The following is a 15,796-nucleotide window of genomic DNA, read 5'->3' as shown; positions in this document are numbered from 1 at the left end:
CTTGGTTTGGGCTCAGGTCATGATCTTTTGGTTCATGGGATCGAGCCCCACATGGGGCTTGAAGATTCTCTCCCTCTGTCCCTCCCCTCACTCATTCTGTCTCTTTCTCTCTCCCTGCCCCCCCGCCAAATAAATCAAAAATTTTTTTAAAAAAAGGGAGGTGAGGAGACCTGGATGAATTTAAGGTGTTCCCAAACTTGAGAACACAGAACTGTATGGGAGAGAAGCCCAAACAGCTGAGACAGATTTGTCCTGATTTCCCCAGCAGCTGTGGGGCTGGCAGTTGTTCTAATTTTCAAGCTTGTTCTGAGAACCCTGGACCAAAGCCCCCCCTCCTGAAAGGCATCTGTCTGTCTGTTCCTGCCTGCCTTGGGAAATTCATAGTGCCCTCAGGTTAGAAGTTCTGTGAGGGAGAAGCCCTTATGTAACAAGCTTTTGGACCAGTCTGGGGCTCTCTGTAATCAGAAACTCTGTCCTGGCTTTGGAGAAAAGAGGGTAAACTCTGGGTGGGCGTGGCCAAGAGCTCTGGGGGCGGGACCTGAACAGACTCTTTTAAGTGGTGTAAACAGCTTGAAGTGCTGGAGCTGCAGCCTGTCCACGATGTGGCTCTCTGCTCTGGTCCTGACCTCCCTTGCCACTTCCATAGCTTGGGGTGAGTCCTTCTGAAATAAAACAGCAGGGTGTGTTTGGAAATCCTTGCCCAGGCGCGAGGCGGGAGGTGGAGGGGAACGAGGTGGGGAAGATGCATGGAGAGGAAGGGTATGGCGGGTCCAGTTCTGGGGCAGCCGGCACCCTCTGGACTTCACCCCCTTGGTGCCCAGCCAGTCCCTGTCAACCGGAGAGCCCGGGGAGCATGAACACTCCCAGACCACCGCTGCGTGCTCCCTGCGTAGGGCCGACAGCTAACCTCACACCTCCTGGATGGGGATTCCAGAGAGCTTGGTTTGTTTTCTGCCTCATTATTCGTCTGTGCATGGCCAAATCAGGGAGAGTGGCTTAGCAGAATGTTAACAGGAGTATCCCGGGCTTTCTGCAAGTGGCATTAGGCCTCTTCACCTTTAGGGAAATCCTGTATTACTATAGTAACGGAAAAGCGAAAATCCTCGAATTTGTTTGGGCTACAATAACAGGGACTAATGGAGGTCTTTCCTAAAAGCAAAGCGGCTTAATGCAACTTGCAGAGAGCCCAGGATACGTTGCTTTGTGCCATTTCGGCTTAGGAAAAGTTTCGTAGGAACGCTCCCCGTTCGGATGTCAGGCAGGGGACCTGGATGGACTGTGGACCCAGAGGGTGTAGGTTTGAATCCCAGCCCACCGCTTACTAGCCGGCTGTCCTCAGGCATTGTGCCTAAGGTTTCTCCCTCTCTAACACGGGAATCAAGGCAGTTGTCATTGGGCCGTTGTAAGGATCAAACAGGTTGTTTCTAAAGAGTGCCTAGTATGGAAAGTGCAAATAAAGAATTTATAAATGAAGGAGTTGTTTTAAAATGTAGTAGTAGAAAATTTGGTGTGCGGTGAGGCCAACAGATCAGGAGCCAATGGCCAGCATTTGTTACTCACAGCTCCTGGGAGGAGGACGCATGCCCACCACGGTCCTGCACACTGAGGTGATGCTCAAGGTGGGTTAGAAGAGGCGGGAGGAGGGAGGAATTTCGTGCAAGAGCCCTTATTGTGGTTACCTGGGGAAGGAAGAGGTGAGACAGGATATGCGGGTTCAGGACTGGAAAACTAACCAATTTCAGTGAGTTCTAGGGCACGAAGGCTTCTCACAGTTTTTGGGTCCCTGGCCCTGGAGTGATTAGGGCAGGATGGTAGTGGCTTGGCCTGGGACGGTCTGGTAAAGAAGGTGATTGGGGTACAGGCTCTGCATACTGGAAGGGAAGTTGATTCCTATCACTGGAATTGGCTAACTCCGAGAGGGCGGTCCCTCCAGGGTCAGCAAGGCCCCAGAGGTCACGCATCAAGTGTACACAAAATAAAGCCCGTGATTACTACAAGAGCATAGCAAGGGACCCCAGAATGCACCTATGCCTGTTTACAGGCAGGCAAATGGACTCAGAGAGGGAAATGGACTTGCCCAAGGTCCACTAAAATCATACTCTGGAATCTGTCTGTGGCTTGTGAATGGACAGCCAGGGCTGGGACCCTCAGAACTGGGAAGGCCCAGGCCCCATGTGCACTTCACCTTCTTTCTGATGGTGACATTGTCGGAAACCTGGGACCAAACGTGAGGGCAGAGTAAGAACCAAAGGAGGAGTGGGTTATCCCCTTACTGCCGATTACCCCCTGGCAAGGCCATCCCATTTCCCGCTGTAGAAAGTCCACGCTGGCTCTCTCCATTTCCTCAGCTTCCCCATCTATAAAATGGGCATCTTGTGAAGTCGAGTTTAAGTGAACCAGAATGCAAATCTGGCACATAGTAAGGGCTCAGCATTCAAAGCTTACCTGTGTATGAACGTCATGTAGCATAAATATTACGTGTGTACTTACATAACACGACAAGTGCGGACTGCTCCTGGAGCCGTAACTGCTCTGCCTCTCACCCCACCCACCCACTTTCTCACCCTGGCCCCTTGGGCTCCTGTCCACTTCGCCTCTCCTGCAGGTTACCATTCCATCTCCTTCTGTAAGACTAAATCTGGATCACCCTTTCTTGTTCCGCCCGCACACTTTGGGGGAGAGGTTGACCTTTTGTCTGTGTCCACAAGGGAGCAGCTGGCGTGATGCCAGGCTAGAAACAATTTCAGATAAGGAAACATACACACAGAGGCTGCCCGGGTGGGATGAGGAAAGGCTTGGAGGAGGGCCATGATGGAGAGTCTGAGGGCCCACTGGCACAGCAGGTAGAACCAGGACTGGGGTGGAAGGGACAGCCCGGGAGAAAGGGACAGTTCAGTGGGGAAGGACCGCCAGCCCCACAAGGACGGAACAGGTAGGAACCAGACCCCCAGGCTCTCTCCCCTGCTCCGGAAGCCCCTGCTCAGAATCCCCTATGAGATGATGCATGTCACTCTTGCATACTCTAGGACTGTTGACTGCTATACGTGTACCCCGAAAGAAAGCCCCAGACCCTAGCCTGGTACTGAGCCCCTCCCAGGCTTGAACCTCTCTCACAATACAGGCTGCTGTCTGCTCCCCGTTCACTCCCTCTGGCTCCCGTGGGCCCTTCACTCTTCCTCAGGCCAGCCTTGCATTTAGCTCCCAGAGCCTAGCCTCTGCTCTGCCTCACACCTTTATCTCCCCCCACCCCCGCCTTCTACCTCCTGCTGTTGGCTCCCCCTCCCTCCCACTGCCAGTCCCAGCTCCAAGGGCACCACTTCCACCATGCCACCAAGTTGGAGGCCACCCTGCCTCTTCTGACCCCTGTGGTACTGGTACCTCTCAGGGGACTCCGGCCCCTTCCTTCCCACCCAGTAGGGGCAAGTGTGTTTGTAGCTCATACTCCCTACATGGTTCAGAAATTCTGAGAGGAGGGACAGCCTTTTATTCATGTTCTACACCAGTGTGCAGCTCAGCACCTGAGGCCGACTGGCCAGTTATTTCCAGAAGCTTCTAGGAGTGACAACCAAATGCTTTGTTCCCCTCAGCAGCTCTCCTTCTTGCATTTCTTTTTAACTTGATGCTATTATACCTCCATTTCCAATTGGCTCCTCTAGATAGCCCCAAGTAAGGAATGACAGTTAACCTCAAGCTTAACTGAGGTCCTGAGGGTTTAAGTGACTCATTCAAGGTCCCTGCTCAAGGTGGAGACCCACTGGGAGTCCAGGTCAGACCTTTCGGGCTGATGTGTCCTCTTTCCTCTGGATGTCCAGGGGGGCACCTGTCCTCGCCGCCTGTGGTGGACACCGTGCAAGGCAAGGTCTTGGGCAAGTACGTCAGTGTAGAAGGATTTGCACAGCCTGTGGCCGTCTTCCTGGGAGTCCCTTTTGCCAGGCCTCCTCTGGGGTCCCTGAGATTTGCTCCGCCACAGCCCGCAGAGCCATGGAACTTCGTGAAGAACACCACCGCTTACCCTCCCATGTAAGTTGGCGTCTCTCGGGGGGATGCTGGCCTCAAAGTGATGCAGAAAGCATCCAGGGCAACGTGCTGAGTGGCTTTGTTCCAAAATTTCCAAGCTGTTGTAAATATTTTTTTTTAAGATTTTATTTATTTATTTATTTGACAGACAGAGATCACAAGTAGGCAGAGAGGCAGGCAGAGAGAGAGGGAGAGGCAGGCTCCCCTCTGAGCAGAGAGCCTGATGCAGGGCTCGATCCCAGGACCCTGGGATCACGACATGAGCAGAAGGCAGAGGCTTTAACCCACTGAGCCACCCAGGTGCCCCATAAATCTTTTAATACCTTCTAGAATAGAGCATTCTAGAGCTCTATTCAACAAACATTTACTGAGCACATTCTAGGTTTCCTAGGATCCACGAACGAACAGAAAAGTATCCCTACCTTCACGGAGCTTGCATTCTAGGAGAGAGATGGATGGCAAAGAAAAAATATGCAAATCAGTCAATAAATTATGCAATACGTTAGACTATAAGTGGGAGAAAACTAGAAGTTGAGCAAGTGAGGGACGTAGAAGTAACAATTCTCCTGTCTTGACCTTTGCCAAAGCTGGGAAGTGGGGGTAGACCAAGAGTTGTGTAAGTGGGGAGAGCTTTGGGGAGTTGACTGGAAAGTTCTTAGCTCCCAAGTGTGTCTAAGTACCTAGTCGTGAGCAGAGCAATGGCTGGTGTGTCCCAATCACTCTGACCAAGCCAGACAAAGTAGCCAATATCTGCCTCCTCCAGACACCTCAGAAGCCTGCATATATCCATTATGACCTTATTCACCTCAGCAAGGCATTCTGGAAATTTCCAGGGTCCTGCTCCTTGCTGCCTTCCCTTCTATTCTTCTTTCTCTCTTCCTTCCATCCTTCCTTCCTTTTGTTTTAAAAAACAGTATTTGCTCTTTTTATTTCCTGACTGCCAATGTAATACATATGTATTGCCGAAAAGGAGGAAGGTACCAGTAAGGAAAGATAAGAAAATGAAAATCACATACAATTCCTCCACCGACAGAGAGAACTGCTGTTCATATTTTAGATTCTGTTTTTCCAGTCTTTTATCTGTTGGATATTTTCTTCTTTAAAAATAGAATCCATGAAATTTTGCACTCAATTTCAGTGTGTGTGTCCCCCCCCCCCCCCCGCAACCAACACAGAGAAAAAAATCTCCAACACCAGCTGTGTGTCCTACAATTCAACTAATTCCTACACTGCTCTGCCTGGAGATAGTGTCAGATCCCACAGGTTGAGGACTCAGCCCCACAAGACACTTTCTGCATCTGGTGCCGATTACAAGTTCAAGTTGCTATCTATGCTTGACTTTGGCTATAAGTCAAAGGTTCCTTGACTCCCTCCTTGGGTTCCATTAATTTGCTGAGTCACAGAACTCAGAAAACGGGTTTATTCACTACACCACCAGTTCATTACAAAGGTTTTTAGGGCATATGAATCAAGAGCCAGATGAAGAGATCCATGGGGTGAGGTCCTGATTAAAGGAGCTTCTGTCCTGGAGTTGGGGGTCCTGCACAGTGGCCATGAAAGCTTTCTGGTTCACCAACTTGGAAACTTGCAGCATCCTGTCCTGTGGTTTTTTAAGGAGGCTTTCTTACGTAGCCATGATTGATGAAACCAGGGGCATTGACCACCATTCAACCCCCAGCCCCATCTTGCTCCCCAGAGGTCAGGGAGGCAGAACTGAAAGTTCACTGGGTGGTTCATGTGGCAACCAGCCCCTAGCCTTAAGTGTGATCAAAAGTCACCTTATTAACATAATAAAGATATCCTTATTGTTTCCTTCACAGAGGAAATTCCACGGATTTTAGGGAGCCTGTGGCCGAAATGGAATGGAGGCCGAATATGTATTTATTATAAATCATAGTATCACATCATACAATACAGATAGTTTGGATGCCTGCTTTGCTCATTTATAAATCTAGCAGGAATATTATTCTATGTCATTAGATATCACAGCTGGACTTGTAATGGCTATAAACATTGAGTCTTGGATTATAATCTATTTACCCCATCTCTTGTTTGGGGTCATTAAGTTCTTGGTGTTTTTGATAGTACAGATACACTCTGATGAATATCCTGCAGCTAAATCTTTATGTACGCCCATGAATATTTTTGGGTAAGTTTGAAGAAATGTCATGAATATGCACCTTCTGTTTACATTTCCCTCCAGAAATGTTCCAGCGACACTCCTTCCATTGATATATGAAAACCTTCACTCCCCAGATCTTTGGCAATGCTTGGGGTTATTAAAAAAATGCTTTTTGGGGGCACCTGGGTGGCTCGGTGGGTTAAGCCTCTGCTTTCGGTTCAGGTCATGGTCTCAGGGTCCTGGGATCAAGCCCTACATCAGGCTCTCTGCTTAGCGGGGAACCTGCTTCCCCCTCTCTCTGCCTGCCTGTCTGCCTACTTGTGATCTCTCTCTCTCTGTCAAATAAATAAATGAAATCTTTTAAAAAATGCTTTTTGGCTATTGGATAGTCAAAACAATAATAATTATCATTATAATTATGTGTAATTTTGCTATTTATTCCACATTTATTTGAACACTAGTGACCTTGAACTCTTTTCCCCTTTCTTGACATTTGATTTTCTTCTTTTAAGACTGTTAGGCTCCTTGCTCTGGTGATCAGGGGAAAGTTCCCTTAGGATGGGAATTAAGGAGTCATTACTGGAGATTCTGATTCTGCCACTTGCCAGCAGAGTGACTCAGTGTCCTCATTTACAAACTGGGGGCTGTGATACCTGCATTCTGGTACCTTGAGATCCAGAAATGTTCCTTATAGTGTCCTCAGAAATATCATGCGCTACATAGTATAGATCTTTCTGGCTGTGTGGCCTTGGGTAGGTTCTCTAACCTCTCAGTACCTTAGTAAAAAGGGGGATAATTATAGATTCTGTGTTAGGGGGCTTGTCATGGGAGGATTAAGTAAGTTAGTACACAAAGAGCACTTAAAACAATGCCTGGCATGCAGGGAGGTTCATAAACCTTACCAGGTTTTTTTTTTAAGATTATTTATTTATTTGATAGAGATCACAAGTAGGCAGAGAGGCAGGCAGAGAGAGGAAGGGAAACGGGCTCCCCGCTGAGGAGAGAGCTCGACGCGGGGCTTCATCCCAGCACCCCGGGATCATGGTCCAAGCTGAAGGTAGAGGCCTTAACCCACTGAGCCACCCAGGCGCCCCAACCTTACCAGTTTTAATCTGTGTTGGGTCTATAAGGTCTGTTATTGGGAAAACCAATAGTGTTTGCCTGGGATGGGTAGATTCTTAGCATGTCAGGACTGCATGACCCTTATAAAGATCACTTCCCTCACATTGACCTGGCACATTCAAGCCAAAGCAGACAGGGAATTCACCCAAGGTCACCCAGAAGATTAGCGAGTGTGACAGGACTAGAATATAGTTCTCCTGATATTGCCCAACAAAATATTTCATCCCTGACTTTTTGTAGGGCCTAAATGTCTGTCGTTTGAGTGACTTCCCAGGGATTATGGAAGTCTGCCATGGACTAGAACATGCTGACCTGGTGGTCACGTGGACACGTGGAACATGGACATGTTTGCCTGGAACAGAGAGCTGGCATGTATCCAGGGCATGCGGGAGATAGCCCTTGTCCAGGCGGTCAGCTTATGGGCGGTCTCCTCTCCTTGACCCAGGGAATCTCAAAGGCTCAGGGAAGGGGACAAGTACCAAGCCTTCTTACTATCTAGACACAGCCGTGGGAGACCTTAGTGAGCCTCAGGGTTCCCCCCCCAAACCCCACCCATGCATCTAAAGAGTCTCCTAACCATCCCAGTATCTCCAGCCTGGTAGGAACAACTCTATTTATCAGCCTGAGCCTGCCAGTCCAAGGCCCAGCTCACCGCAGGAGGCATCTTGCTTAGCTCTGAGCGGAACTCAGAACTTCTTCTTTGCCCCCCTCCCCAGGTGCTCCCAGGATGCAATGCAGGGGCAGGTGCTCTCAGAGCTCTTTACCAACAGAAAGGAGAACATTGCTCTCAAGTTTTCTGAAGACTGCCTTTATCTAAATATTTACACTCCCGCTGACTTGACAAAGAAAAGCCGGCTGCCGGTAAGTAGAAGGTTCCAGCACTGTGGGTCTTCTGGTGTAGACTAGAAGGGGGTGAAGGCAGCTTGGGTGGGGTGTCATTTCAGAGACCTCAGTGCTTCCTGTTCCCACCACAGCCAGACCTTAGGACCACAAGAAATGCAAGCGTTCCATGCCTCAGTTTCCCCCAGGGACAGACCTCTGGGGGAATTTGCTGTACTACTGTCATGCCCATTGTAATTTTTCCAAATCGTTTCTTGATAATAGGAGGACCAAAATGATGACTTTAGAGATAAGCCATCCTTCCTTTACAGGTAGAGAGACTGAGGCCCAGAAAGGGGGAGGTGAGATCACATGGTGGGATTGGCAGGACCAGGGCAGAGGCCTTCTGAATTTCAGACCAGTGCGCTTTGACACAGACTAGGAGGCGAGCCTGTGGGAGGCCTTTCCTCAGCACAGTAAGATGCTTCTCTCACAAGCTCCAGGGTCGCCTGAGAGGTGTTAGGGGCAGAGCCTGGGGCAATCCGGGAAGTTCTTTCTTTTGCCTCTGGCCAAATACTTGGGAATTTATTATAGCTAATTTCCTTCCCTAATTGTCTTTGGCACGACTGATGACCCCATGAGTCAGCATTTTTAGAATAAAGGAAGCCCAGAGATGGGGCAAATTCTAGACTCAAGCTGGGGCTTGGAGATGTCCAGGAAAAGGAAGTGATCCCCGGGGTGGAGAGGTGGGGGATGTTTGCACCCAGTCATCTCCTGGCAGGATGCCCAGGAGTGGGGGAGGGCATCTGTGAATCTGTGAGCACTCAGTCCTCTGTTCTCACATTCTTCTGTTACATACTCCCTGCCTCTGTGTGCAGAGCTGCACTTGGGGGTCAAGGCAAAGGAGGGACCCAAAAACCACCAAAAAACAAAACAAAACAAGAACAAAATCCACAAAAAAAAAAAAAAAACCAAAAAAACCCATCATCAGATACCCTTGGCTTTGGAGGGCCCTACCATCTGGGATGCTTCTTCAGGAAGTCACTGCTGACCAACCCTCATCTCAGCCTTCACTCAGATGACTGCTAACTCTGTCCTTCCACCCAGACGGAGGCAGGGACCAGAGGCGGAGGAGGAACAAGGCGAGAACCTCTCCATATGGACACAGGCACAGAGTCTGGGCTTACATCCCGGTTCTGTCTTTTACCAGCAGGGGCGCCTGGCTCTGTTTCCAGAACTGGGCTAATCACGCATGAGTACCAGTGATGTGCATCCGGCTTTGTCTCAGTGGCTGGTGAGGGCACAAAGCAAGTACTCCCGAGGCATTAGTTAGAGTCAAAGGGAAGATCTTACTCCTCTCCTAACAGCAGTTCCATTGCACCCTGGCCAATGGCTGCAGTGGGCTGGGTGCCTCAGTGGGTGGACTCCAGAGCTAGACTGCGTGGGTTCAAGTTCTGCTTCCGCGGCTTATTAAGCTTCGTGAACTCAGGCAGGTTTCTTATCTGTTAACGGGACCGTATTAGTCCCTATGGCGTGCAGTGCTACTTGGCACATAGTTTGTGTTACAAACTCATTTTTTTAATGAATAAAATGATTGCAACTTAATTATTTTAGCTGCTCTTCCCTCCTGGCTACATGAGCTCTTACAATGCCAGAGCCAAGCGTGATGAATTCTTATATCTACCCTCGTCCTCGATTCTAAACACTGTCCTTGGCATAGAGTAGGTCCTCAGATCCTATTAGTGAGATGACTGAAGACCTACTGGAGGAGGTGGCTTTTAGGCTGGGCTTTGGAGGACGGGTGGGATTTGGGGATGCGGAAGAGACAGAAAGGACGGCATATTCAAAAGCGATCCCACTGGGGGCACGTGTGCTTCTCAAGGCAGTCCCTCAGGCAGGCGAGCATTTCAATTCACCGCACAAGGTATTCACTAAGGATGAAGCCGAAGCATGGGGCTGTGGCGGCGGAGGAGGCCGGGCTGCGGGACGGGCTCAGGCATGAGGGTGATGGGAGTGTTGGGGAGAAGACACTCTTAGCTGTGACTGTTTCCATGATGAAGTTCTGAAGCATGAGCTTCACTGGCACTGGGTCTGGGGACCCAGGTGGGGACAGCCAGGGTGTCCTGGCTGGAGCAGTGGCCTGGGCCCCAGTTGGGAGGAGAGGGGAGAAGATCAAATGCCTGTTCTAACTTTGCTGGGGACAGGTCACTTCTGGTAATGGTCTCCTTGAGCCACGGCCAAGAGGTCGGTGACCAAACTGGACAACCTCTTGAGGTCCTGCCCAGCGCTGCTTCCCCTCACCAGTACGGTTGCTTCCTTCCTGCCCAGGTGATGGTGTGGATCCACGGAGGGTGTCTGCTGGTGGGCGGAGCGTCAACCTATGATGGGCTGGCCCTCTCTGCCCATGAAAACGTGGTGGTGGTGGTCATTCAGTACCGCCTGGGCATCTGGGGATTCTTCAGGTAAGATTCTGCATAGTCCTCACTGCACCTTGCCCCCCCCCGCCACCAAAATGAGGGTGCTAGGTATTCAGCTCTGGCCAGGTCATCCCTCAAAGAGATCTTTGCCAGGTTCCCTAAGAAAGCACCCAAGTCCTTTCCTCACTGGGCTCTACTTACCTTCTCCATCCCAGCCACACTGGGCCACTTGCTTCAGAGCTTTTGCAGGTCCTCTTCCCTCTACCTGGAATGCCCATTCTACCTGACGAACTCCTATGCATTCTGCAAGGCCCAACCCAAATGTCACCCCCTCTGAAATGCCCCCGTCTTCTTCACTTGTGCTGTTCCAGCACATCGTACACCTTTGTGGAGACAGCCTATAGCAGCACTTACAGACTTATGCATCCGACATGGAGGGAAGGGAAGGGAAGGAAAGAGCATACTCGGGGCAGGAGTTTGGTGCGTTTTTCTGGGTGAAGGAACTGGGCGTCTGGAGCTGAAGACTGTCCAGCGGACAGCTCTCCTGGGCACCAGCCGCAGTGCCCCCTGACCCTGAGATGGCTGCTGGGCTGGATTGGGGGAGGGGTGGACTTCTCACAGGAAAGACCCCCTCCCCTCCAGCCCCAGGCTGGAGGAGGATTATCCCAAGCGATTCCTGTCCCGGGGTGTGGTGCCTTTGTGGAGACACCTCTTCTCTCCTACCCGCAGTCCGTCTCTCTGCTCCCCATTAAGGTCAAAATGCTATATAGGTGCTTCCTGTGGCTCCTGCTCCCAGTTTGTCCTCTGCACAGTGTCCCAACAGCTTTTGGGCCAACCTTGGGAGCAGCTGCACACGATTCCTCACACGTGATCCTCTGGCTTCTGTGTGCATCTCTTTCTCCACCTCCACGGGATCCGGGTTCCCTGGGTGACCTCAGGAGCCACGTTCCAAGCTCCCTATTTCAGCCCCTGCTTCGCCTTTGAAACCCAGATGTACCTCATTAACTACCACCTTGTACCTGTTGCCACCTCCACTGAACGTCTGAAGGGTACCTCACCCTCCAGGGGGACAGACTTAACCCTTGACTCCCACTGCTCCTTCCCCCAACTTTCCTACTTTGCCCACAGTGCCTCCTGCTGGCTGCTGGCAGACCCCTCCCGCCTGCTTCCAACTGCTCTGGATAGACTTGTGGTCAGCCTTGACTTCTTTTTCTCACCTCATCACATCAGGGTCAGCAAATCCTCTTGGTTCCACCTTTAAAATATATTCAGAATCCAACCACTTCTCATCTCCTCCCTTATGCCCCCTCATCGAAGCCCTCTGTGTCTCTCTCCCAGATGATTGTAAAAACCACCTACTTTTATAACCTGCTAATTTGATGCTGGGTCTCATCTACACAGCAGCCAGAATGTCCACTTAAGACATAAAAGGAATTTTGTCATAGGCCGTGAAATGACTTCCTACATTACTAACAATGACATCAAAGTTCTTACCAAGGCCCACAGAGTCCTTTAGCTGCTGTACTACACTCACTTTTGTCCACTGGACCACAGGGCCTTTGCACTGGCTGTTTCTTCAGCCTCGAATTCCCTTCTTCAGGTATTTGCAAGGCTCATGTGCTCATTCATTCAGGTCTCTATTCAAATACTACCACCTCCAAGAGGCCTTTCTTGGTCCTGTGATCTGAAATAGGACCCCAGTCTTTTCCCTTACCCAATTTTATTTTTCCTGGAAGGACTTTCACTACCTGATATTATTTTCTGTATTTATCCATTTGTTTGTAATCTGTAGTGTGAGCCTCTGTATAGTCAGAGATTTGGCACGTTTGGTTCTCAGATGTGCTCCCAGCTCTCAGAACACAAAGTAGGTGCTCAGTAAAGAGATGCCAGTTGAGTAAACGTAGAACCTACAACAGAACAATGCCACCAGAATGGGAGACAGAAGAAGACCCTTGTGTCAGGGCCGTAGAAGCCTGGTCTTTTTCTAGAAGGCTCACTGAGAGTCCCCCAGCCCCATCTGTGGTCCTGACAGCCCTGCCGTGTGGTCTATGATCCCACCCCTTCCCCGTTCTTACAGCACAGGGGACGAACACAGCCGAGGAAACTGGGGTCACTTGGACCAGTTGGCTGCACTTCGCTGGGTCCAGGAGAATATTGCCAACTTTGGAGGGAATCCAGGTTCTGTAACCATATTTGGAGAGTCAGCAGGAGGTGAAAGCGTCTCTGTTCTTGTAAGTGTTCCTGGCCCTGATATGGCTGCTGATGGGACCCCTTGGAGCCTTTGGACCAGTTGGTAGCTTTATTTACAAGACCTGGACTTAGGGCTGACCCGGTCTGCACAGCATCAGTTGGTGGAGAGCTAATGGCGGAACTCTCCTTGGCCCCCAGGAAGCTCAGAGCCCAGGCTAGCATCCTAGGGCCTTCAGAATCTCCAGCCACAGCTCCAGCAATGATACTCCTCCTCTACCATGGTTGAGTGCATGCTCTCTTGCTCGCGCTCACTCTCTCTCCTTCCCATTGTTTTAGCATTAGGACTCGCTTCACTTCTCCTGGCGAGTAGGGTGGGTATAGATTATGAGAAAGAGTTGGACAAAGGGTCATTGTTCAGCTGGAAGCCAGATCTGCAAGTCAAGGGACATCGGCACCAAGAACAGGTCAGGGGCCTCCTGTGAGGACAGCCGCCTCTGGGACTGAGATGTGGAGCTGGGCTGGAGGGAGAGACAGGGAGGCCTGGGACAGCAATGGTGGTGTGAGCACCTGGGGCTCCTGGGGGCCTGGTGTGGGGAGTGGGGCTGGGGGAGCCACTGAGGGCAGCAGAGATGGGAATGAGATGAGGAAATGCTGGAAGTCAGAAGCTCTCCAGCTCCCTCACTGTTGAGCAGACGGTCAGTGCTATTACTGCTTTTAACGTATGTATTGGTTTCCATGTCCAATACTCAGATGAGAAAGTTTTTATAGTTTATCAAGTGGAGAAAAAGGAAAAGTGCAGGTAAGCCCAAAGACGAAAAGAGTCCGCCATAGTCCCATTACCCAGGGAAGTTCACCACAGACATTTTGAGACTTACTTTTCTAGTGTTTTCCCCATGACTCACTTCTGTCTATTTATCCATCTGTCATCTGTCTACCTGTCTTGAGATTTTTTAAAAAGGATTTTATTTATTTGAGAGAGGGAGAGAGTCAGAGAGAGCTTGACAGCAGGGTGAGGAGCAGAGGGAGAAGCAGACTCCGCGCTGAGTGGGGAGCCCGATATAGGACTTGATCCCAGGACTCTGGGATCATGACCTGAGCCAAAGGCAGATACTTTAATGACTGAGCCCCCCCAGGCACCCCACCTGTCTTAAGATTTTTTTAAAAACCTTTCTTAGCATATCCTATAACAGAAACATTTCCCTAAACATTACTCTTCTATTACTATCATTTTGTTGTAGATTCCGTGGTATTCGTGGTAGAGATCTGTATGGTGTTCCACAGTAAAATGAGAATCCTTCATTTCCTCAATCTCATAATATTGGAACCTTCGGTTATTTCCAATTATATTATAAACATTATGAGCATTCTTGGAAATCATCGTGCATCTCCATGATCGCTCTTCTTAGGATAAATCCTGAGTAGTAGAGATGGGGAATCAGAACTGTGTCTTTAAAGTGCGGCTGGCAGTTGCCGCCCTGTCTCGAGACCTCTGATTGTCACAGTCGGCACACGCGCCACGCTTCCCGTGCTTCCCTCGCTCTGTGCTGCTGGTGCCCTCCAGCTCAGCTTCTCTTGGAGGAGCCGGGCCCCAGCGTCAGCCTGGGAATAGGGCGAGGCCCTGGTGAGGACCTGCCACATTCCCTGGGTGCCTGGGTCTCCAGGGGGACGGTCCAGGCCAGAGTTAAGGATGAGGTGATTCTTGAAACCCCTCCCCATGAGCATAAACTCTCTTCCTGTCCACTGTCCTGCCAGGTGCTGTCTCCCCTGGCCAAGAACCTTTTCCACCGGGCCATCTCGGAGAGCGGCGTGGCCCTCACGGCTACCCTGGTTAGGAAAGACATGAAGGAAACAGCTCAGGTAGGTCTCACGCAGGACCACTGCCACACCCTTGGCTCTGCTGTCCTGGAATCTTTAGGGGCCTTTCTTGCCATGGGATCCGGCAGGCATCCTCAAGAAATCATGGAAGTCACAGCAGTTGAGTGGAAGGGGAAGGAGACCCTCAGCCAGTCTCCCAGTTTTACCAGAGCTGGGACTTGAACACGAGACTCTGGACTGCCAGTGCAGTGCACTGTCCCCTGAGCATTCTACCCAAAGTGCACCGGGTGCAGGGCAGAGGGCGGGGGGGCACCAGGCCACACAGTGGGCAGTGGGCTGTCACCGTGTCTGGTCTCTCTCGGGGTCTGAGTTCTGGTCAACCCACTTACAGTATGTGGGCCTGCAGTGGCCCCCCACTTAAGTGCCTCATGGCTGGGGTTGGTTCCGGGAATTCATTCATTTCATTCATTCATCACGTAATTTTGATAAAGCCAGACATCTAGGAGCCTCATGAAGTTTCCATTCCATTGGAGGAGACAAATTAATGATTTCATAATCACACAGATTATAAAATCTCAAGTGACAAGAGCAATAAAGCAGAGATATCTGATATCGTAAGGGAATCCAAAAGGAGCACTTAATCTTAATGTGAGCATGAGGTTATCGTGGAAGGCTTCCAGAAAGGAAATGTGCAAACAGGCAGTGTGTTCTGGATTCCGTGCTCTTAAACCCCACCCCGCTCTCCCTCCCTTTCAACTCTCAGCTCTGAGATCATTTTGCCCATTTGACAGAGATACAGTCACAGAGACAGACCTTGTTTAATTTGGCACGTAGGACTCCCACCTGCTGGTCTAGAGTATGTTCTGCTCCCCTCTGCTGCCCTTAGAAGTGAAGGTTGGGGTAGAATTCCTCTTTATTGATTGGAGGGAAGGGACGTGGCTCTTGAGTTCTGCTCTTGCTTGTGATCTCTACAGCAAATTGCTGTCTTTGCTGGGTGTAAAGCCACCACCTCGGCTGTCCTTGTTCACTGCTTGCGCCAGAAGACGGAAGATGAGCTCTTGGAGACGTCGCTGAAGTTGGTAGGCATATCCACTCTCGTGACCACACAAGCCCCCCGCCCTGTGCACTTGGGCCCAGGCTCCATTATTTTGGCTGTCCCTTTGCCCCTGCCCTAGAAAACTCTCTGGGACAGTGTTTCTGGCCCCTAGGGAACAGTGTCAGCCTCTGGATCTGAATAGGAATTTCTTTTTTAATATGAAGTATCGCAAACATTTGTGAAGTTGTGAAACAACAC

At 50.3% G+C, this 15,796-nt stretch overlaps 1 protein-coding gene across 1 annotated transcript in view; it reads left to right on the top strand.

Annotated features, from left to right (window-relative positions):
- Positions 1-550: 550 nt before the first annotated feature.
- The window catches only part of LOC111157342 (carboxylesterase 1), a 29,478-nt gene continuing 14,232 nt past the window's right edge, over positions 551-15,796 (top strand). Inside the window, exons 1-7 of the mRNA XM_022518669.1 lie at positions 551-652; positions 3,813-4,020; positions 7,978-8,122; positions 10,409-10,542; positions 12,575-12,728; positions 14,440-14,544; positions 15,477-15,581. Of these exons, the coding sequence (XP_022374377.1) occupies positions 601-652; positions 3,813-4,020; positions 7,978-8,122; positions 10,409-10,542; positions 12,575-12,728; positions 14,440-14,544; positions 15,477-15,581 (903 nt within the window). The 5' untranslated portion in view covers positions 551-600. The remainder of the gene's footprint in view (positions 653-3,812; positions 4,021-7,977; positions 8,123-10,408; positions 10,543-12,574; positions 12,729-14,439; positions 14,545-15,476; positions 15,582-15,796) is intronic.

Source organism: Enhydra lutris, unplaced genomic scaffold (genome assembly GCF_002288905.1).
Source record: "Enhydra lutris kenyoni isolate GAN:26980312 unplaced genomic scaffold, ASM228890v2 scaffoldscaffold54, whole genome shotgun sequence".
Classification (NCBI taxonomy): Eukaryota; Metazoa; Chordata; class Mammalia; order Carnivora; family Mustelidae; genus Enhydra; species Enhydra lutris.
This window is presented reverse-complemented; position numbering and strand designations above follow the sequence as displayed.